The sequence below is a fragment of the Furipterus horrens genome, unplaced genomic scaffold, assembly GCF_987537825.1.
Source record: "Furipterus horrens unplaced genomic scaffold, mFurHor1.1.pri manual_scaffold_17, whole genome shotgun sequence".
Lineage (NCBI taxonomy): Eukaryota > Metazoa > Chordata > Mammalia > Chiroptera > Furipteridae > Furipterus > Furipterus horrens.
In genome coordinates, this window is record NW_028327187.1 from 58,108,185 (window position 1) to 58,132,608 (window position 24,424).

General features: G+C 39.8%; 2 protein-coding genes across 3 annotated transcripts in view; both read left to right on the forward strand.

The window, feature by feature from the left end:
• Nucleotides 1-4,513: 4,513 nt before the first annotated feature.
• LOC149991077 (zinc finger protein 830-like) lies at nucleotides 4,514-5,724 on the forward strand. The gene has a single exon (XM_090265331.1). It carries the CDS (start codon nucleotides 4,528-4,530, stop codon nucleotides 5,629-5,631), a length of 1,104 nt encoding a protein of 367 aa, XP_090121457.1. The 5' UTR covers nucleotides 4,514-4,527; the 3' UTR covers nucleotides 5,632-5,724.
• A 3,327-nt stretch (nucleotides 5,725-9,051) lies between these two features.
• Nucleotides 9,052-24,424, forward strand: part of ZMAT1 (zinc finger matrin-type 1) — a 53,882-nt gene continuing 38,509 nt past the window's right edge. For both annotated transcript variants that reach the window (XM_090265316.1, XM_090265317.1), the window contains exon 1: nucleotides 9,052-9,349. In XM_090265316.1, coding sequence (XP_090121442.1) covers nucleotides 9,052-9,349 — 298 coding nt within the window. The remainder of the gene's footprint in view (nucleotides 9,350-24,424) is intronic.

Sequence of the window (24,424 nt, forward strand, 5' to 3'; positions counted from 1 at the left end):
CTCCGAAGAGGACATACAGAAGGTCCATGGACACATGAAAAAATGCTCCACATCACTAGCCATCAGAGAGATGCAAATAAAAACCACAATGAGATACCACTTTACACCAGTCAGAATGGCCATCATCAACAAATCAACAAACAACAAGTGCTGGCGAGGATGTGGAGAAACGGGATCCCTACTGCACTATTGGTGGGAATACAGACTGGTGCAGCCACTATGGAAAACAGTATGGAATTACCTCCAAAAACTAAAAATGGAACTGCCTTTTGAACCAGCGATTCCACTGTTGGGATTATACCCAAAAAATCCTAAAACCCTAATTTAAAAGAACTTATACACCCCTTGCATGCAAGGGGTTCGGACTAGCCATCAGCCTGACGAAGACGAATGTTATGGCTCAAGGCACGGGGACTCCCCCATGCATCACCATCGACGGATATACCCTGGAGGTTGTCAACGACTTCACTTACCTCGGGTCCACCATCTCGAGCTCTCTGTCAGTCGATTTGGAGGTCAACCAGAGAATCGCCAGGGCAGCCACAGTTATGGCCAGACTGAACCGGCGAGCGTGGAACAATTCCAGCCTCACTGAGAAAACCAGACTGCGCATCTACCAAGCCTGCGTACTCAGCACTCTCCTCTATGGCAGCGAGACGTGGACCACCTACGCAAGGCACGAAAGGAAACTCAACAGCTTCCACATGAGGTGCCTGCGACGCATCCTGCATGTCGCCTGGCAGGATAAGGTCCCCAACACCGAGGTGCTGAAGCAAGCCAATATGAGCAGTTTGCATGCAGTTCTTAGCGAGAGACGCCTCAGGTGGCTCGGCCATGTCAAAAGAATGGATGCAGGCCGTATCCCCAAAGACCTCCTCTACGGCGAGCTAGCAGAAGGCAAGAGGATGACAGGGCGCCCAAAACTGCGGTTCAAAGACATCTGCAAAAAGGACATGACACAATGCTCCATCAATCTCAACACATGGGAAGTTCAAGCAGACGACCGCCTAGCCTGGAGGCTCGCGGTCAGGCAAGGTACGTCACGCGCGGAGGCTGCGCGCAACGAGGAGGCGGTCCAGAAAAGATCGAGGCGGAAGCAGCGTCAGCAGCAGCAACAACAGCCATCTGCCTTCACCTGTACCAAGTGCGGCAGGGATTGTCACTCCCGAGTCGGACTGCACAGCCATTTTCGGCGGTGCAGATAGACTCTCAGGAAGCTACGCCATCGTCTCTCGAGACGGACGGCTGCCGACGACGACGATATACCTCTATGTTCATAGCAGCACTGTTTACAATAGTTACATGCCGGAAACAGCCTAAGTGCCCATCTGTAGATGAGTGGATCAAAAAACTGTGGTACATTTACAGAATGGAATACTATGCAGCAGAGAGAAAGAAGGAACTCCTGTCATTTACGACAACATGGATGGAACTAGAGAGAATTATGTTTAGTGAAATAAGTCAGGCAAAGAAAGAAAAATACCATATGGCATCACCTAATACAAGAAACTAAAAACAACATAAACAAATGAACTAAATAGGACAAGGAGCAGAATAACAGTCAATAGGGAGGAGGGGGGAGGGAGAGAAGGGGGATAAGTAAGGGAAAGGTTTAGTCAAGGAATGTGTATAAATGACTCATGGACATGGAAAATGGGGAGGAATATGATTGTGGGAGAAAGGGTGGGCTGGGTGGGGAGGGAGCAATGGGGAAAAATGGGACAACTGTAACTGAAAAATCAAAAAAAAAGAAAACACAAAAAAACACCCTCCAATCAGTTCCCACAGTTTCATTAATTTTCATTCTTCTAGAAAGTAATAATGAAAGTGTTAATTTTCTAGCAGCATTCAAGCTTGCAGCATATCAATCATGATGGATGAGAAGGAAAACACAGGCTTTGCCTGGATAGAATCTTCTTTTATTCAGAAACCCCCTAAAACCCATTCAGCTTAAGCAATGGTTTTTACTGAAATATTTATCAGATTAAATAGTGTTGAAAGAATGGGTGGTCTTTTGGTTGGGCATTTTAGAAGAGATTGAAGTGTGGAGGTTATGGTTGGGAAAATACAAGTGAAGACACATTCCCTAAGAGGAGTCATTTCACTGAAGATTGGAGGCAGATCCATGGCCCCTGACTTGGGAATGAAATCTGAGGAAAGACTCCAGCAGACCCTTGACTTGCTCCTGGGCTCATTTGATCTCATCCACCTTTTTCTGCTCAGTGAGGAGTGTTGACTTCATTCACATGAAATTCTGGCAACCTGGAGTTTTTTCTCTTAAAGTTAATTGATCAGAAGTCCAACACCATGTGTTCCCTTTGGTCCAAGTTCTCCTTCATCTCCTAAGCATCCTTGTGCTGCCTTGCCAGGACCTTCTTTTTGTTGTTGAGAGAGCTTCTTTCTTCATTACTAGCATTTCACCAAGGCCACTAAGGACATTCTCCACTGGGCTAAGTGCCCCAACACAGAGAGCACCAGGTTTACAACCATGTCCAGGTCCCCAATGAACATCTTGTACTTGTCAAACTCATTGGGCTTGCAGAGCTCACTGATGAAAGCCTCCACCTCTTCTCCTAAAGTGTTATTGAGCTTGAAGTTCATTATCAGACTTCCCTTTGTAAGAGAACACCTGGGCTCTCCAATTGAAACAGAACCCACAGGCTGTTTTGTTAGGGGCCCGATTGCCCACACCAGCATTATAACTCTCAATACCAGAGTTTAGTGAAAAGAAAAAGAATTGTTTATTTAATAGTTATATAGATTTAGATTATTTGCAGATTTCTGTTGTTAAGTCTTATTTTCTTTAAAACACCCACAAACACATAATTCAACCTCCCCTTACCAAATCAGGCTAGTTTTAGAAAAGTTAAAGATACCATTTCCCTACTTCCTAGACACAGTTCAGCTTTACCGGTAGCCGCCAATCATTCGATTCTGACTGGGGAGGCCTTGTCTGTGTTATGGTGCCCACCAGCTTTTAATCCAGAACCACGTGGATTCTCCAACCTCCTTGTAAACTGCATGGAGTTATCCCTTCTCAAAACAGCATTGTGTTCCCAATTAAAATGTCTGCCATTTATTTTTAAATCCCTGACTGTGTCCTTTGACTCAGTGGGCATGGTACCCAGTTCTGATCATTCACAGAACCTCACATAGGCTCTGTGTGCTCTTTTCATACCATCCCACAGTCCAAGACCCCTCCCATCTTCTGGAGGCCTTGGAAGCATCAAAGTCATTTGTGTAACAAAGACACCAGCCACTAGCCCCAGGCATGCAAAGGCATCCTGAAAGCTGCTTCCTTTTCCCCATGCCCCAGCCTGCAGGCTCTGGGGACCCCTGGACACCCTCATTCTGTAACACTCTTCTTGGAGTGCCTCAAGGTTGTGGGTGAGGATTATCATCAACTTGGCCTTCTTTCTGTTGACATCTGCCTGCTCCTCTTCCTCCTTGACCCCTTATGCACTGGGAACAGATGTACTGTAACAGGCAGGACTGTTAACCAACATGTCCAATGCTTTCTTGTACTCACCCCACATGCCTTCCTATCCTTGGCAGCTGACAGTTCTCTGCATGGCCTTCTTCTTTACCCTGTTTTCCTGCAGCAAGTTAACATCTCGAGGAAACAAAATTTTCATCAGATCCACAGTTGTCTTCATTCTGGAATTTGTATCCAAAATATCTGCCAGAAATTTGTCTTGGTGGACAGTTTTCTTGGCCAGAGCATTTGTTATGATGTCTTCTGAGACCAAAACTGACATAGAACAAAGCTATTTTAAAATAAAAATAATTAAATTTTATTTACTTTACTTTTAGAGAGAAGGGAAGGGAAGGAGAAAAAGAGGGAGAAAAACATCAACATGTGGTTGCCTGTCATATGCCCCCAACTGGAGACCTGGCCCACAACTCAGGCATGTACCCTGGCTGGGAGTTGAACAGGCTACCCTTTGGTATTCAGGCTGGAGTTCAATCCACTAAGCAACACCAGGCAGGGCTCCATTTTGAAAAAAAATTTTTTTGAAGAAAAAGTTGTGGTGAGTGGTTATGTTCAAGAGGAGTTCAAAGACCTGGATCTGGGCTACTCAGTACACACACACACACACACACACACACACACACACACATCATTAAGCTAATAGACCCCTCTTATAGCATAATATCTTGCATTCTACAATTCTGTGCTAAGTATTTTTTTTTTAATGCCCATGTGAAATACACCCTTTAGCAATAATAAAAAATGGCTTCAGTGATATTTTTCTGGTATTATTTGCATCCAGAAAATAATTATTAGCTTGGAGATAAGATTACTTCTAACTTTTAAAAAATATTCTACTACACACTATTTATGCAATTACTTTTATTTAACTTCATTATCACTTGAATGCAGATAATAGTATCTAGCAGAACAACCTTAGACAGGACAAAGATAGCAGCTTATGTCTCTTAAAGCAAGAGCTGCATGGTCATGTAAAGAGGATGAATAACATAAAAATGCAAAACCACCAGAAGCGCCGTGGGGAAGGCGCAGAGATGGCGTCCTCCGCTTCGGCTCGGTCTTCGGCCGGGAAGCGAGTGGTGAGTCAGGACGAGCTGCGGCGGTTGATGAAGGAGAAGCAGCGTCTGAGCACCAACAGGAAACGTATAGAATCTCCACTTGCCAAGTACAACCGTTTGGGGCAGCTGAGCTGTGCCCTGTGTAACACCCCTATTAAGAGCGAGCTGCTGTGGCAGACTCACGTCCTGGGAAAGCAGCACCGAGAAAAAGTGGCCGAGCTGAAAGGCGCGAAGGAAGCCACCCCGGGGCCGTCCGCCAGCGCAGTGCCTCAACCCGCCAAGAGGAAGGCGCTGGACGCCGATAGCCAAGATGCTAAACGAGCGAAGGCCTCCGAGGTGCCTCAGGTACAGCCCTCCACGTCCGCTTTGCTCACCAGCGTTGACAAAGCAGGAAAGGAGTCCGCTAGAGCGACCCTCGGTAAGGCTTCGGGACTTGGTTTACTCCCTGATTATGAAGATGAGGAGGAAGAGGAGGGAGGAGAAAGACGAGAGGGGGACGCCGGCAAGCAGCCGCCCGAAGTACAGGGCAAGGAACACTTACTTTCCTCCCCGCGGGAGGCAACAAGTAGTGTGCTGCCAGGCGATTTCTCGAATACAAATCCTCCCAAGGCCCCTTTAATTCCTCATTCAGGGTCCATTGAGAAAGCAGAAATACATGAAAAAGTAGTGGAAAGGAAAGAAAACACTGCGGAAGCATTACCAGAAGGTTTTTTTGACGACCCTGAGATAGATGCCAGGGTACGAAAGGTTGATGCCCCAAAGGATCAGATGGACAAAGAGTGGGACGAATTTCAAAAAGCCATGCGACAGGTCAACACTATTTCCGAAGCTATAGTTGCTGAAGAGGATGAGGAGGGACGGCTGGACCGGCAGATTGGGGAGATCGATGAGCAGATAGAATGTTACCGTCGGGTGGAAAACCTGCGGAATCGCCAGGATGAATTAAAAAATAAGCTGAAAGAGGTCCTGACCATAAAAGAACTGCAGAAAAAGGACGAGGAGAATGTTGACAGCGACGATGAGGGAGAACTACAGGATTTGTTGTCTCAGGATTGGAGGGTGAAAGGGGCTTTATTATAAGTTTTCAAGTACCGTGTTTCTAACACTGCGATTGTATAACGTGCTGTCACTCCGGAAGATATCGGTTACTCCATACCTGGACTCGGTTGTTGTGGTACAGTATAAGCCTGTGAAAATAGCACTTTGGTGTAAAATATTTTTGAGGTAAAGTTATTTTGAAGTTTTGTAAAAAAAAAAAAAAAAAAAAAAAAAATGCAAAACCAGAGGTCAGATGTGCACAGGAACCAAGAGGAATTAGGGTGCTGAAATGGTTTCCTGACTCCAAACTGCATTGAGTGATTAAGTGATCAGTACTTAAATGTGTTCTTCCCTTAACCAATCATAGAGGATAACTTTAGGTTAGGGAAAGTTATTTACTATAGTTCTCAAACAATGAGAACTTTCTGGGTGTTTATGTAGCATAGGGAACATTTAAAGTGATTCTGGCAGAGATCTGGATTATAAATCACTTGGTAGGATGCCCCCTTCAGATCCTTTCTAGGCTGATAAAAAAGTTCTGTAACTGTGTGATGGGGGTGGGGAGAAGAGAACAAAAATGAGAATATACTGTGAGACAAATATGTTAGGCATACACAGATATATTTTCTGTAAAAGTTCTGTATAACCTCCTTTTCATAAAAAATATATGTATGGCAACTTTTCATATCAATAAAAATATACTTCTATAACATCAGTTTCCACACTCCTCAGAGATTCTGACTGAATATTCTTTTACAAGTGGACTGTGTTTCACATTTTGAGAATCAATGTTTTTGAAAGATCCTCCACCCCCATATTGGAAGGAATGAAATTAAGCTCCCTTTTAATGTTTACCTTGTTCTACTGGCTATTTTGCCCTGGCTGGTTTAGCTCAGTGGGTTGAGCGTCGGCCTGCGAGCTAAGTGTCGCTGGTTCGATCTTCCAGTCAGGGTACATCAGAGAAGGAAAACTCTGACTCCAAAAAACCTCCGCTGCCTTGCGGCATACCTCTTCAGGGGAAAGGCTAAGGGAGTAAACCCCGACAGAAAATCCGGAGCCAGAGTCCCTAAGGCGGTTTGACGTTGTAGTCAACACCGGCAACTCCTGCGGCGCACCTGAAGCCAAGCTGTATTGACTCCGTCTTTCCCTTGGACCCTTCAGCTGCGAAGAGAGGGGGGGTCTGCTGCATGGGCAACAGCAGACCCTCCATATCACCCTGCCCAGGCTCTGTAGCTTCAGCGTCATCACAAGATGTCGATTCAACACGGGAGGAGACAGATACCATGTCACTCCCGAGTCGAACTGCACAGCCATTCTCAGCGGTGCAGATAGACTCTTAAGAAGCTACACCATCGTCTCTCGAGACGGACGGCTGCCGACGACGACTGGCTATTTCAATGGACTAATGACTTATCCAGCAATTTCTTTGATGAGTAAATGTTGCACTAATTTACAGAAAGACATGATAGAAGATTAGAGAAACAACACTAAAGACTCAGATAATATTGGGCAAGTTACTGAACCACAAAAACAACCTAAATATATGTTCTTAAGAGCCTGTCACTCCAAGTCTCTGAATTTGCTATTCAGTTCCAGTGTACAGCCACTACTGCCAACCTACAAATGCTTTTAAGAGACTTTCTTTTTGCATGAGATGCTCCTTTCAAATGTTTATAAGGAATTAAATAAACAATTATTCAGTTAAACAAAACATATCTGTGGGCCAGATTGAGGGACTTAAGGACCTAGGCCTAAGGTCTACTCGTTTGAGAACTTTGCCCTAGGACTTCACTGTTCTGGAGAATGGTGCCTCAAAACAAACAAACAAGCAAACAAATAAACAAACAAACTATCTTTTGTCTTAAAATAGTACCAAGCTATTAAGAAGAGAGGTACACAATACAAATATGCATAAGGTATAGGTGTAGAACAGATACAGGGTGGAATTTAGTCTAAGTAGAGATAGAGAAGGTTGCCTGGAAGAAGTGATGTATTTTCTGAGTTTCAAGGGGGTAAAGGGCTTTGTTAGGCAAGGTACCTAATGTGAGGAAATGGGCATCTTAGAAAGTGAAACAAATACATTTACATTACATCGTGACAAAAACATAATCTTCATGAGGATCTACAAGATTTAATGTTGCTGAATCAAAAAGCAAAAGAGTGGTTATGGTGGGTGCAGCAGAAGATGATGAGATTAGGGATGTAATAGTAGGAAGCCATGACCTTTGGCATCCAACAAGCAGTGGGAAGCTAGTGATAAACGACAGCAATACTGAAATATATTGGAGGGATTGAGATCAGAGGGAAAAAGACCAGAAGGACAAATGTGATAATTCTTAAAAGAGATAACAAGGACTTGAAATAGGGCAATGAAAGTGAGTCTGGAAAACAGGGAATACTTAAAAAATACTTTTGCACAGATGCACCAGGACACATACCCATCAAGAGGAAATGAATGGGATATTGTACAGCATTCATAATGAATCAACTACAGCTACATGGATAAATCTTAGGAACAATATATTTAGTGAAAGAAACAAGTCCCAAAATGCTACCTACAGAAGATATAAATTTTTGTGAAATTTGAAAACAATAAAAAGTAAACAGTATTGTTTAGGTATTCATGTATGTGATAAGAATATATGTAAGCTCTGGCTGTTTTGGCTCAGTGGATTGAGCGTTGGCTTACGAGCCAAGTGTCGCTGGTTCAATTCCCAGTCAGGGCACATTACTAGGTTGCACGTCAGGTCCCCAGTTGGGGGCGTGAGTGAGAGGCAACCACACAGTGATGTTTCTCTTCCTCTCCTTCTCCTTTCCCCTCTCTCTAAAATAAAATAAATAAATAATTAAAAAAAAGAATATATGTAAAAAGAACATGGAAATAATGAATGTAAATCAGGATATTGGTTTCTCTGGGAGGGAAGTTAGGAAAAAAGGTGGTGAGGAGATTTAAATTATCAGCATTATTCTAGTTCTTCGGTTGGGTACCCGGTACACAGATTTTTTATTTAGATGGGTAGTTTGATGGACAAGCAATTGTTTATGCGGACATGATGAAAATATGGCATGATGCTTTCTGTACTCTGTACTGACAGCTATAAAGAAAGACAGGAGGTGCATTTTAGAGATATTTTGGAAGTGGAATCAATTGGTTTTTCCAGATATTTTTTTTTTCCTTTGAATTGGTTTTAGATGAGTTCCTCCAAGCGAAGAACTTCACTCTAAGGCCCATGTGCTTTTACATCTCGCGCATTTTGCCCTTTGCCATCTTCACAATCCCTCAGAAGGATGACCGGTGATGCCAAGCTGTGGGGGTAGCGGAGAGGCGGCCCACGGGAGCAAGAACGAGGCTGGAGCTGAAGCTAGAGCAAGAGGGGCAAAGGGGGCAAGGCTAAGCGGGAGGCGGAGCTATGAGATTTAACTGGAGAGGGGCGCTAGTGTAATTGTCTGTCCCTCGCTGCGATGGCGGCAGCACCGAGGACAGTCACACCGCTGGCGGCAGATTCTTCCCCTCAAGAAGCTACCGTCTTTGTCGCCCCCTCCTCCTCCTCCTCCTACACCGCCTGCGCAGCGGCGGCGGCGGTGGCTGTGGCGACGGCAGCGGCAGTGATTGAGCCTGCCTCCTCCGCCACCTCCACCCCTGCCAGCTCGCTTGCTGGTGGCTGTGGTGACGGCGGCGGCTTTGGCGGCTCCACTATGGCGGCGGCGGGGAGGGGGGACAGTAGTTTTAAAGTAGACACTCGCCCTTGCCTCAGAGAAGGTGAGTTCCCGTCCTGGGGTGTGGGGGCGGCCCTAGGTCCTTTGCTGCCTCTCTTCAGCCGGTCTGAGATCGGAATGGGCGCGGTTCGCCACCTCCCCACCCCCCACCTGCTGTGGCGCAGTAAAGGCCAATCTCACCTCGCCCCGCCCCGCAGTAGTAGCCCCGAGTGTGCAAAATGGATTGAAGTAGAGAGGGTCTTACCTACTTCTATACTCTCCCAAAAAGGATGGGGGCGCCCAGGAAAAGGAACCGCAGGTATTCTCAAGGCAGGAATTTGAAGGGGGAAAAAAAAATCTCTCCCAGCCAGGGCACCTTAGTATGGGCTAGGAATCTGAGGTGTGATTTGATAAAAGTAGGAGGCAAGGTGTTAGTGCTGTGAAACTAGAGGATCAGGGAAGGAAGAGAGACTGAGGAAGAAAGGGTACAGAGATTAAAAGAGAAAACGCCAAAGAAATCAGAGGGAGAAAACCCCCCTTTGGTGAAATTAAGCATTCTGCAGTGTAGAAACTTGTAGTAGGATATTTAAGAGAGATAAAGTTAGGAATTTGGGGATGTTAGAGTGTATACTTGAGCTTTCAAGTAGGATCTATTGGATTTTAAAATCCTAGGGTCTGGTGGAGGAGGGAATTGTATTGAGGAAAGAAGAGAGGAAGAAACTGGCAGAAGCACCGATTTCAGCAATCACTTTGGAGAGGCGTCTTTGGCTATCGGAGGGTCTAACATTGTACAGTAAGGTTTTGGGGCCCATTTTTAAGGTGGGTTTGGTTTTAATAAGTGCTGTTGTACCTACAATACATAATACTCCTAACAGAAAAATGTATTTCTTGACTATATCAGTATAAGTGGTATTTAGTTCACACAAAGTACTATATACTTGTAAACAGCCCACTAATAAGCAAACTAAAATTTGCCATTGTGCTTTAAAGCATCTTTGGGAATACTTCGTAGATGGTTGAAACTGATTGCACTGGAGATCTTTAAAGCATTTTGCCATCATAAATATTGTATTAATTTACAGTATTCACCGTGTTACCTTATGTTGCTAACTTGCCTCTAAAGTGAAAGACCATGGATTCCAAAATAGAGTAGAATAATATAAATTCTTTTTTCTTAGGAGGATACCCCATTAAAATTACCACATAAAATGATTTTTCTCTTCACATTCTTAAGTGATATATCTCTGTGTGCTATTTCATATTCTTTCACACCTTTCACTTTGGAGGAAAGTCAAAGCCATAAAAAAACAAAACCCAAAAACCAATACTTGTCATAGGCACATTGCATAAATGCTACTTACTAAATATAGAAGTTAGAAATACAGTGTAATATGATGATTTAAAAAAATCAGCTTCCTTACTGAAGGCAACCTTTGAAATCCTGTTTAATTCTTCAGTCAGCTTGGATTTGTAAAGTTGTTCTGGGATGAAAATATGAAATCTCCTGGATTTTTTGTTACTATACCAAACTTTCTGTCTATAACCAGCAAGGAGGAGAGAGCAGATGGTCAAGATCACAATTCAGTTTGGCTGCCATGGCCTTTTCACAATAAGGTTTAGAACTAGTATTTCATGGATAAAATGGCATTTTGCCTGGCTTGGCTGTAGTATCTTTTAATATATGTAGGTATTAACAACTTTAAGAGATAAAAATTCATAAATTAGCAGCAATACCCTGTCTATTCTATTGCTACCTGGAAAAATGAGGAGAGCCCTAGTGTATGAGCCTGGCACAGTAAACCTAGGTTCGTTGCTAATCTAAATTTTGTGACCCTGAACAGATCCCAAGCTTCCTGGATTTGGGTTTTGTCATTTGTGAAATAGAAACTAGCCAGATTCCGAGGTGGATTTCAGATATGAATCCATGAACCATAATTTTGCAGTTCTGCATTATTATTATTTCAATGACATTTCCATGGCTGTGCACTAGAATAGTGATTTATAATCCATAAGAAACCTTGCCCAAATGCTTATTACCTGATATTCAGTGAGTAATAAAATCTGTGTTGTTAGTGATGAAACAATATACTAGAATATGAAAAACCAAATGTAATTGCTACCTAAAACTAAAATTTCATTTTAGGTAAATATCTTTAATTAACTGCTCAGAACAAACAAAACTCTCTTACCTTTTCACTTAACAAATGATAAATATTTGATACAGTACACTGCCTAAAACACTATTACGTTTCAAAATATTTTTGTTTAGATGCGTATAAAGGCCATAAATGGTTGCTGTTTATGATAATGGGTAAAGGAGATGAGAGAAAAATGTTGCTTGGTGGTGTGCCAATATCTCTTGTTTGTTTATTTTAAGTTCTAGTTAGGAGATACTCTAAAAGGTGGTAAAGAATTGTCAGAGATTCCAATTATTACAAGTCTACTGTAAATAGGACCAGTAAAAATAGCTTGCTATAAAGCATTGGCTGATTCATTTTCAAGGATAGCTATAACATTCCTGAGGATCTCATCTGTCTTGGGATGGTAATGAGCAAATGTCAGTGGAGATTAGAAATTGCAAAGCAGGGAAGATTAGAAGCTTTCAAAGGTTACAAATTGGAAATTAGTCAATTAGCCTTAAAACAAAACAACAAGCAAAGGAAGTGCCCTGTGACCAGACATGTGAAAAGACACATACCCAGAATTCATGGTAAATGGACTATTGAGATATTTTAGAGCACTTAATATTTCATTCAGTGAAGTTTTTAAAAAATGTTCAATGGCTGGGAAATGAATTGTCTCCCAGTATTGATATCCCTGATGTAATCATAGCAAAAATCAAAACAAATATAAACAAAAAACCTTTGTTTACCTCTTTAAGAAAGATACTTTATTAAATGGCTTCTGTTTTAGAATGAAGGGCATTCTGGTTTTTATTTAATTAATAATTCATTTGCATAGCAATACCTAGCAAGGCTTTCCTTTTGTCTCCATATTATTCAGTCAAGTTTCAGATTCACCATAAGAAGTTTAGTTAATGTCCTTTCCTTTATTTATTCAGGAATCATTTATTGAACACCTGTATGTGTGTGCATGCCATACACTGTTGAGGGGTAAGAATATACATATGAATTAGACACAACTATATTAAAGAGCTCAAAGCAGTGCTTGATAGTAAAATTATAAAATGAATAAATATGATCATTGAGGAAATGCAGCTTTAACTCAAACTAGTCAAACTCCATCACTACTATTCCATTTTTTATTATAAATCTGTACTCTTCCCATGGTGGTTTATATACTATAAGCACACTGAAACACATTGTATTGTAAATCTAACAATATCTAGAAAGAATAATTAGCAGATGGTTAGAATTAATCTTTAGTTCTCTGCATTTGGCAGTGTAGGGAATGTCTGGAGAAAGGTTAATGACCATTTGTTAGTTTCTGACCCTCTGTCTTTATTAGGTGTCAATATGTGAAAATATTAACTAAGCACGCCCCTTTCTACATTCATCACCTGTCTGTTAGGATCTATTCACATTTACTAACTTGCTGCAGTGAAGGGAATGGTAGCTTTCTCATGCAAAGTAGCTATCATGGGATCAAGTAAATTAATGGATTTAAATAGGATTTGAACTCACTTTTTTTTTAACTTCCCAAGCAAGTCTTCTCAGCTAGCAAGCCACAAGTGCTTATGATTATAAAGTTCAAAGACTTAGTAAACATTAAACATATAACCAGTACTCTTAATTAATTTTGTTAATTTCATTGTATTTGTAACTGCTAATATGCCATGGGAAAACCTTTATAATTTTTCGATTGTAATATTCTGCCCCAAAATAGCCAAACTCATAAATCAGGTACTAATATTATAACCTGATAAAGTAAGGATACTAGGTAGCATTATAGCTATGAGTGTTCATAATGGGGAGGTAAAGGATGTAGGGATGGGGGTGGACAAAGCATCTGATGCCCAGTCAAGAGGAGCAGAAGAGCACTTCCCTTTAAGGAAACAGGAAAGCCTAGAGGAGATGGCATTTGTGAAGTACTTGGAAGGATGAGAACAGTTATGATGGACAGAGATTAGAAATGGCCATAGAAATGAGCAATGGTCCTGAGATAGGAAATATGAGGCTCTTAGCAAAATTATCTGAGAATGGTTTTGTTGGAGCTTAGTTTATGAGTTGAGGTAGGAAACAAGACTTTTAGGGGAAAAAGAAAGTTAAAATATCTTGGCAAGAATAGCACAGGCAGTTCCTTGGTCTCCTATAACTTAGTGTTGAGCTCTGCTCATTTTTTCCTAAGATGACAATGGTATAAAATATTGCAAAGGTCAAGTCAACTATTAAAAAAAAATCCTTTTCATCAAAAATGTTTCAGGGAGGTTATCTCTAAAGGTGTAATCAAGGAGACTATATAGCACATATGCTCCTTGCAGAATTAATATGATTATTTCTTATATTTTTAATGCCTGATTTTAAATCTGTGACTAAGAATAAGATTACGTTTATAGTATTGCAGCCAACTCTTCTGAGGTTTGCTCCATTCTTGTCACTATATTAAAATAGGATATGCAGAGTTCTTTACAATGTTAGATTTTTTTTTCTTTAAGATCATTTGGACTATGAAAGTCCAACTTCAGCAAAACTTAAAACAATTAATAGCTATTCTTGCTATAAACACCTGATAGGTTGTCTTAAGGAAGAAGTTTGGGGTTTTGTACAACTAAATCTAATTGTCATTAAACAAATGCAAGTCATATTCAATTTATTAACTATAGCCAATTATATATAGATTTACCAAATTTGAATAAGCTTAAATTTCTTAGGGTAACTGGGAGAACATTTAACTGGAATGAACAGAGAACGTACTCTTACCTAGAACTGATGAGATGTGATAATCTGGTTTCTTCTTCAGAGATCTTCTATGGTTTTTAATTCTATTTGTGAGAGTGAGCTAAATTGTAGGGGCACAGATTTACTATTTTTCTCTGACTCAAGCCATATATGTTATTCTTTTGTCACAAAATCTATTTTACATTAAATTGGTGTTATATAGCAGTATTTTTTTTTATATATTCATCTGTATTTCCTTTTTTTTTTTTTAATTTTTTTATTTTGGTTTTTCAATTACAGTTGTCCCCTTTCCCCCTAATTTCTCTCCCCCACCCAACCCACCCCCTCTCCCACAATCATATCCCTCCCCGTTGTCCATGTCCATGAGTCTTTCATACAGGCTCTTTAATTAAACCCTTCCCTTACTTATCCCCCTTCTCTCCCTCTCCCCTCCCCCCTATTGACTGCTATTCTGCTCTTTGTTCTATTTAGTTCCTTTGTTTGTGTTGTTCTTTAGTTTCCTGTATTAGGTGATATCATATGGTATTTTTCTTTCTTTGCCTGGCTTATTTCACTAAGCATAATTCTCTCTAGTTCCATCCATGTTGTTGCAAATGGCAGGAGTTCCTTATATATATATATATATATATATATAGCAGTATTAATTAGAAGAACGTTTCAATTATGTTACTCTAGATTTCACACCCAATTGCAGTTTTGGATACGAAAGTTAAAGGTATTGATATTTTACTCTAGCATAATAATAAAACTATTTGGAGTAGGCACAATCCAACAAAGGTCCCTAAAAAAGGGAGTTTCTGGCAAGTGAATCCTCTTTGCTTTTTATATCATCAAAGGCAGACATTCTGGTACAAGCTGATTTGCATATTTTTACATCAACATAGGGGATTTTAGTAATGCCCAAGTCCATAGAATGTGAATTATTAATACTTACATTTGTATTTCACTGACTTAAGAACCTCCCTCTGCTAATACTAATGTCTCCCCCAGACTACTGGAATTTTTTTTTATGGTTCAAACCCACCTGAATACAGAATCATATCTCTTAAATTTTAGCTTCCCCAGTCATTTATTTCCTCTAATCTCTCTGGGCCTTAGCTTTCTCATTTTGAAATGAGGACTTTAGGCTTAATCATTTATAAACTGGAGACATTTTTGCCTCACAAGAGACATGTGTCAATGTCTAGAGACATTTTTGGTTGTCACACCTGGGGAATGCTACCAACTTCTAGTTATTAGAGGCTGGGATATCTTACGATGCACAGAACAGCCCCTCTTAAAAACAAATTATCTGGCCCAAAATAACAGTATTACTAGCATTGAGACACCCTGGACTAGGTGATCTCTAAAGGTATTCTGATCTGAAATAAAATGATTATGTATGATATTAATTAAAAGTGCAAAGTTTCTGGATTAGCAAACAAGCATATTTTACCAAGTGCCTACCATATATTAATCATTTTTACAATTTGTATTTCATTTAATATTCACCATGTCCTAAGACAGACATTGTAGTTCTGTACTCTTTAGATGAAAAACTGGCTCAAAATTGTTAAGAAATTTGCTCAGAGTTATATAGTTATAGATAGAGATAGGTATGAATCTGTCTGACCAACTTAAAAGTTTATTTTTGTCTCTGATGCTTAGTGCTATAGGTCATAATTTTCTCCCATTTCAAATTATTATGAAAGTTTTATTTTCTCAAGTCATATAAACAATTCCTCGTAGGAAGGAAATAAAGAGACTAAATAGTTTCATTAATGCAAAATTGGTTGATTTACTTTCTTACCAAAGGCTAAAGCCACACATAAATATAATCAAATTATAGGAGCATTGATTTTATAAACTTTCTTATCATATCCCATTTATGATTTGTTACCAACCATTCTTTCATTTGCAATTTCCCTCATAACTGGTGTTCCAGAGAGGATCTTTATGTCATGGTAGTAAAACAAAGGTTTATTACTTGTTCGTGCAGTTTCCTCTGTGTGGCAGATTGTTGTGGGGCAACTGCCCTTCATGCCATGGTTCAGGGAGAAGGTGCTTTTGTCTCTTTCCCAATGTATTTTTAATTGTGGTAGAAAATACATAATAAAAATTGCCATTTTAAGCATTTTTAAGCATACAATTAAGTACATTCAATTCAGCACTAAGTACATTCATGTTATGCAACAGCCATCACCACTCTCCATCTCCAGAAATTTTTCATCATTTAAAACTGAAACTCTGTACCTATAGGTCATAGTTTTATTATATGGTCATATTCCTCCACTCTAAAGAACTGTCTGATGTGTCTAATTTCTGGAGAATAACATATTTTTAAAAATATTTTATTTATTTATTTATTTATTTTTAGAGAGAGGAGAAGAGAGGGAGAGAGAGAGAGAAAGAAACATCAATGTGTGGCTGCTTCTCATGTGCCCCTAGCTGGGGACCTGGCCTGCAACCCAGGCATGTGCCCTGATTGGGAATCGAATTGTGTGACTCTTTGGTTCGCAGGTCAGCACTCAATCCACTGAGCCACACCAGCCAGGGCTTGGAGAATAATAGATGTTTAAATGTTATAATTTGTTAATATTTGACAACCTTAGGAAGTAAAGTTTATTGTGACCACAGATCACAGCATTGCAAAGCAATTTTACCATCTTATACTTTGAGTGTAAATAGTACCATGCATTAAATACTGTTTTATCTTTTTCAGATACTATTAGTTTAAGTCCTTATTCCATAATAAGACTTAGACTTTCTTCCCATTTTGAACCTAGTTTGTTACAGTATTTTCTTGTTCCCCACTGCTATGGTTTTATGTTAAAACACGAAGTAATGGTATCAGCATCAGAAACTCCCAGTTCGTATTTGAGAGCTCAGTGTTGTGTGATTAAGATCTCACTACCAGGCTACACTAAACTGGGCTTTGACTCTGAGTATAAAATCTTGCTCCCCATCCATATCTTTTTTCCAAGTTCATGATAGCATACAAAATTCAAATATGTCAGGGAATGAAGACCAGTTGAGAAGTGCTCTGTGCTAGGAATAGTAAAACACCATTTCTGAGATTAACCAGCAGATAATTAACCTTCCCGTGTTCAAAGAAGTTTTATTTGCTGCAGATGAGTAATGAAGACACTTCACAACATTTAGCATTTTTTCATTGGATATTCCTTTTTATATTTCTTTTTTAACTTAATTCATTTTCAATTACAGTTGATATTCAATATTTTATATTAGTTTCTGGTGTACAACATAGTGGTTAGACATTTATATAACTTATGAAGGGATCCTCCAATAAGTTTACTACCTACTTGGTACCATACACAGTTATTATAACATTATTGACTACAATTCCTATGCTGTACTTTACATCTCCATAACTATTCTAATGTGTAATCTATTTATATGTTTTAACCCTGGCTCTCCTAACTTCTAACCAAATTAGACTGATAGATACAGAACCATCTGCCAGGAACTTGGTATTCATTGCCAAGGAAGAAAACTGAAGCACTTATACCTAAATTATAACCAAAATAATACTTTTTTTTTTCCTTTTTGACACTACTTATAATGACCAAAACATTGTACTTGGTAAGAGAAATGCTGTGTGTGTTTTTGCAAAGAAATATTTTGGAGAGAACCAGCTTTAGGTTTAGGACATAGATGATGAAAACAGACAATGGAGAAGTAGGGGGGCGATATTGGGATCTTTTTTATTTTAGGCCCTTCAAGTCTGTATGAACTGTATAGCTGCTTAAAACTTCAAATCATCTTTTGTGTTTTCTGATAGATTTATTATTTGGAAACAGGTAAGATATTTGTGTCCTTCTATAAAGACACCACCAAAATTTTACTTCTGTGTATGTATTTCCTATTGATGATGATCAACCTATATATAGTCAAGTACAAAAGAAACTTAAGAAATGGAAATCTGAAAGGTTGTGATATGTTCTTAGTCATACAGCTAGTTAATAACAGGGTAAAGACTATAATGTAGTCCCACTGTGCTTTTTACAACTCTTTAGTGCTTTCAGAATTAAGAATCAGTATAAACCCATATTTAACAGTCATGTAATAAAAATACATACATTTGTTTAACATTTAAGCCAGATAAAAAAAGGACATGAAGAGTGTATAAATAAAAAAAGGAAAGAGAGAAAGATACAAATCCCCAAGATTCTTCAGCTATTCCTTGGTCCCATGCCTACCAAAATGAGCTCCTAAGCCTCAGTTCTTTGCAAGAATACTTAGTATATAGTTCCTGGCATGTAGTGAGTACTCAGTAAACATTAGTTCCTATCCTAACCATCTTCCTCACAACCAATGGCATTTGCTCACCTGACTCCTAATTTAACATCTACTCCCTGAGGTTGACCTGCTCTCTAAACACCTATACTATCACCAGTTTCCTCTCCCAGTTTCAGAATTGGCTATAGTCTATTTATTTCTGGGAATCCAAACTTCATGTCTCAAATAGTGGTGATGGGGGTAGAGTAGGGTCTTATTTAGCATCTGTTGTGAAGCAGACATGTTTCTTACATATGCTAAACCTAGAGAGTAAGTTTTGCATACAAAACTTTTTCCTTTTTTAAAAAAAGAAAACATTTTATTTATTACTTAGAGGAGAAGGGAAGGAGAAAGAGAGGGAGAGAAACATTGATGTGCCAGAGAAACATAGACTTGTTGCCTCTCACATGCCCCCAGCTGGGGACCTGGCCTGAAAGCCAGACATGTGTCCTGATCAGAATGCAATAGCAACCTTTTGGTTCAGAGGCCGGTGCTTAACCCAAGAGCCACATCAACCAGGGCAACTTTCGCCTTTTTTTTTTTTTTTTTGGCTTAAACAACTGACACTTATTTCTCACATTTCTGAAGCCTTGGAAGTCCAAGACCAAGATGCTGGGCAATTCAGTTCCTGGTGCAGGCTCTCTTCTTGGCTTAACGTGGCTTCCTTCTGACTGTGTTCTCACATAGAGGAGAGATTGTGCACTTTAATGACTCTTATCTTTTTTTTTTTTTTGGTTTGTTTGTTTTTTAATATGTTTTATTGATTATGCTGTTACAGTTGTCCCAATTTCTTTTTCCTCTGCTCCCCTACACCCAGTGACACCCCACCCTTCAGTTGTCCCCCCCAGCTTAGTCCATGCCAATTGGTTGTGCATATATTTCTTCCAAACATCTTCCTGTCTTTTGTACTCCGTCCTACTATGCTTCTTAATTCCTGCATCATCTCCCTCTCGTTCACCCCTTTCCCCTCCCCACTGACCTCCCCCCTATATGTTCCCCATATCTATAATTGTTTTTCCACGCTCGTTGCCTACCTAGTTTGCATCTGTTTTGATTCCCTAGCTTCTGTTGTTGGTTGTTGTGATACAGTGTTCATTTTAATGTTCATAGTTTTGATCCCCCTTCTTCTAAACAAGTCCCTGTAACATGTCATATAACAGTGGTTTGGATCTAATGAACTCCTTCAATTTTACTTTGTCCTGGAAGCACTTTCTCTGCCCTTCTATTCTGAATGACAGCTTTGCTGGATAGAGTAATCGTGGCTGTTGGTTTTTGCTTTTCATCCCTTTGAATATTTCTTGCCAGTCCCTTTTTGCCTGCAGAGTCTCCTTTGAGAAATCAGCTGATTGTCTAATTGGGACCCCTTTGTACATAATTCTCTTCTCTCTTGCTGCTTTTAAGATGTTCTCTTTATCTTTAAATTTTGACATTTTGATTCTAATGTGTCTTGGTGTGGTTCTCCCTGGGTCCAGTTTTTGTGGAACTCTCTGTGCTTCCTGGACCTGTAAGTCTATTTCCTTCCCCAAGTTAGGGAAGTTCTGCTTCTTTAATTTTTCACATAATTTTTCAATTTCTAAGTCTTCTTCACCTTTTGGCAACCCTATAATTCGGATGTTCACTCTCTTATAGTTGTCCCATAGGTTTCTGAGCTTCTCCTCATTTTCCTCACTTTTTGTTTCCTCTTTCTGCATTGGTTGACTGTTTCCTTCCTGTGTTCTGATTTGTTGATTTGATCCCTGGTTTTCCTTCCCTCACCACTTGTTTTGTGTGTGTTTTTGTTCATTTCAGCAGGACTAGCCTTCATTCCATCCCCATCTTGATTAAGTCCTGCTGTTATATCTGTAAGCTGTCCTATAACTATAGCTCTGAACTGGGTCTCAGAAAGGTTATCTATCTGTTCATCTGTTAATTCATGTATTTGCTTTCTAGTCAGCTGTGTGTTTGGGATCTCTATCATTATTCCTGCCATTCTGGCAGTTTTTTGCTTCCTGGGCAGGGCTGTCACACCTCCTACGCTATCGGGGGCGGAGCCCCGTGCACTCGTCACTGCCGGGTGACCCTTCTCACCACACTGCGGTGCTTTGTGTGGGGGCGGGGGTCCAAGATTCCACCCCCTCCAGCCTTCCCAGTCTGAGGCAATGGGTGTCTGCTTTCCCCAGTGCTGGCCTCCAGAGCTGACGGGCTTGGTCTGTAGCTGGGGGTGCTCCCCAGGCGCTTCTCACCTCTCCGTAAATACAGGTGCCTGTGCTTACTGCTGTCCCACTGCCATCGCCACAGCTGCCACCACCAGCACAGTTTGACCTCTCCAGCCCGGCTTCACCCCTCTTACCCGTCTTGATGAGCACCACTTGTTTATAACTTCATATGTTGGACTTCCATGTAGCTTTATTTTCTGGAACTTCCGGTTATTTCTGGTTTTGCAGTAGTTGTATTCCTTCTTGGTTGTGGAGGGAGATGGCCTCCATCTTGGCCGTAAGTCTCTCCCTCTGTTGAATATTAATTGAACATAAACATGTGTGTATGTTTCTGGCTTCTGTATTCTGTTCCATTGTACTATATATCTGTTTTTATGCTAGTATCATGCTGTTTTGATTACTATGGCCTTATAGTATAGTTTGATATTAGGTAGCATTATTACTCCAAGTTTGTTCATTTTTCTCAGGATCACTGTTGCTATGCAGGGATTTTTGTGGTTCCATATAAATTTTTGAAATATTTGTTCTAATTCTGTGAAATATGTCATTGAAATCTTGATAGGAATTGTGTTGAATCTATAGATTGTTTTGGGTAGCATCAACATTTTTTAAAATTATTTATTTATTGTTTGTTTATTTATTTATAGAGAGAGGGGAAAGGAGAAAGAGAGAGAGAGAAATATCACTGTGTGGTTGTCTCTCACTCATGCTTCCAATTGGGGACCTGACATGCAACCTAGTCATGTGTGCTGACTGGGAATTGAACCAGTGACACTTGGCTCGCAGACCGATGCTCAGTCCACTGAGCCACAGAAGCCAGGGCTGCATCGACATTTTAATGATGTTAACTCTTCCTATCCATGAACACAGAATGAGCTTCCACTTATTTTTATCGTCTTCAATTTTTTTCTTCAGTCTTATCGTTTTACCAATACAGGTCTTTTACATCGTCGGTTAGATTTATTCCTAAGTATTTTATTCTTTTTTGAAGCAATCATGAATGGGATTGTTTTATTAATTTCCCTTTCTGATATTTCATTTGGCATATAAAAATGCAACTGATTTCTGGATACTAATTTTCTATCCTGCTACTTTGCTGAATTCATTTATCAGTTCTAGTCAATTCTTTGTGAATTCTTTAGGGTTCTCTATGTACAGTATCATGTCATCTGCAAATAAAGACAGTTTTATTTCTTCCTTTCCAATTTGGAGGCCTTTTTTTTTTTTTTTCATTTTCGCCCCATTGCTCTCCCCAGCCCACCCCCCTCCCACAGTCAATCCCCACCCCATTGTCTATGTCCACGGGTCATTTATACTACTTCTTTAACTAGACCCTTCCCTTTCTTTCCCCCCTTTTTGCCTCCCCACTCCCCCCTTGTCACTGTTACTCTGTTCCTTGTTTCCATGCCTCTGGTTCTATTTTACTCATTTGTTTGTTTTGTTCATCAGTTTCCTGTATTAGGTGAGATCATATGGTACTTGTCTTTCACTGCCTGGCTTACTTCACTAAGCATAATACTCTCCAGTTCCATCCATGTTCTCGTAAAATGTAGGAATTCCTTCTTTCTTTCTGCTGCATAGTATTCCATTGTGTAAATGTACCACAGTTTTTTGATCCACTCATCTACTGATGGGCTCTTATTCTGTGTCCAGTGCTTGGCTATTTTAAATAGTGCTGCTATGAACATAGGGGTGCTTAGGTTCTTTTGAATTGGTGTTTCAAGATTCTTCGGGTATAATCTTAACAATGGAATTGTTGGATCAAAAGGCAGTTCCATTTTTAGTTTTTTGAGGAAATTCCATATTGTTTTCTGTAGTGACTGCACTAGTCTGCATTTACCACCCTTTTATTTCTTCTTCTTGCCTGACTGCTATGACAAGGTCTTCTAATACTATGTTGAATGAGAGAGGTGAAAGCAGATATCCCTGTCTTGCTCTTGATCTTATGGGAATGCTTGTAGTTTTTGCACATTGAGCATGATGTTGGCTGTGAGTTTGTCATGTATGGCCTTGATTATGTTTAGGTATATTCCCTCTATTCCCACATTGCTGAGAGTTTTTATCATAAATGGGTGCTGGATTTTATCAAATACTCTCTGCATCTATTGATATGATCATGTGGTTTTTTACCTTTCATTTTGTTTATGTGGTATGTCACAGTTTTTGATTTGTGGATATTGTATCAGCCTTGCATTCACATAATACACCCAGTTGATCATGTTGTAGTATCTTTTTGATGCATTGCTATATTTGATTTGCTAATATTTTGTTGAATTTTACTATCTGATTTCATCAGGGATTTTGGCTTATAATTTTCTTTCTTTGTAGTGTCTTTATCTAGTTTTGGAATTAGGATAATGCTGGCTTCATAAAATGAGCTTGGGAATCTTCCCCCCTCCTGAATTTTTTGAAATAGTTTGAGAAGGACAGGTGTTAGTTCCTGGAATGTTTGGTAAAATTCCCCTGTGAAGCCATCCAGTCCAGCGCTTTTGTTTGTTGGGAATTTTTTCATTACTGCTTCAATTTCACTAGGTGTAATCTGTCTATTCAGATTTTCTGATTCTTCCTTATTTAGTCTGGGAAGATTGTAGATTTCTAGGAATTTATCCATTTCATCCAGGTTGTCCACTTTGTTGGCATATAGTTGTTCATAACATTTTCTTACGATCCTTTGTGTTTCATTGGTGTAAGTCATTATTTCTCTTCTTTCATTTCTGATTTTATTTATTTGGGTTCTCTCTTTTTCTTGATGAGTCTGGTTAAAGGTTTGTCCATCTTGTTTATCTTTTCAAAGAACCAGCTCTTGGATTCATTGATCTTTTGTATCATTTTTAGACTCTATTTCATTTATTTCTGCTCTGATATTTATTATTTCTTTACTTCTGCTTACTTTGGGCTTTGTTTATTGTTCTTTTTCAAGTTCACTTGTGTAATGTTAGATTGTTTATTCAAGCTTTTTCTCATTTCTTGAGATAAGCCTGTAATGCTATGGATTTCTCTCTTAGGATTGCTTTCCATGCATCACACAGATTTGGGGTTCTTGTGTGTTCTCATTTTCATTTGTTTCAAGGTATATTTGATTCTTTCTTGATTTCGTTGTTTACCCATTCAGTGTTTAATAATAAGTCATTTTGCTTCCACGTATTTGTATATTTTTCAGTTTTCTTCTTGTCATTGATATCTAGTTTCATAGCATTGTAGTCAGATATGATTTCAGTCTTCTTAAATTTATTGAGACTTGTTTTTTGTCCTAAATATTTTGCTTTTTCTTGTCTTGGAAATTCTTTATTTCTTCTTCAATTTAAAATGATTTTGAAAAGCTGTGCATGTGAATCTGATATGAAACTCTGGGTAAGAATGACGTTTATATGGAGATTTGTTCGTGAAATTTTAAATGTAAATTTAATCATATTTTAATTGATTAAGAAAGCATGCTATTTAAAGAATTTTAAGGTAAGTGGGAGAGGGCAGATGGCGGAGGAGTGAGGAGAGGCTGAGGTTTCAGGCTCCCGAGACTCTTCTGCAGTTTGGGCTAACTGCAGACAGAACATCTCAGTGAGCAGCTGGACACTGGCAGGAGTCGAGCCAAGGCACTGCTGGATTAGAGAAAAGCCATCTGGGAACAATATGTTTAGTGAGGATTGCGGAGAAAAAGGGGACGAAACGGGATTCCTGACTGGGGCGGCTGCCGGAGCTGCGGCTGGAAGGACACAAAGGATTTTGGGGGACCACAGGCTGCCCTGGGAGTTGGGAGGAGAGCAGATCTCTGCCCTCTGGCAGAGATCGGACTCGACCAAGTGGCATTGG

Bases quoted from the DNA above. Each gene is read 5' to 3' on its own strand.
- LOC149991077 (XM_090265331.1), top strand. From the start codon at position 4,528: ATGGCGTCCTCCGCTTCGGCTCGGTCTTCGGCCGGGAAGCGAGTGGTG.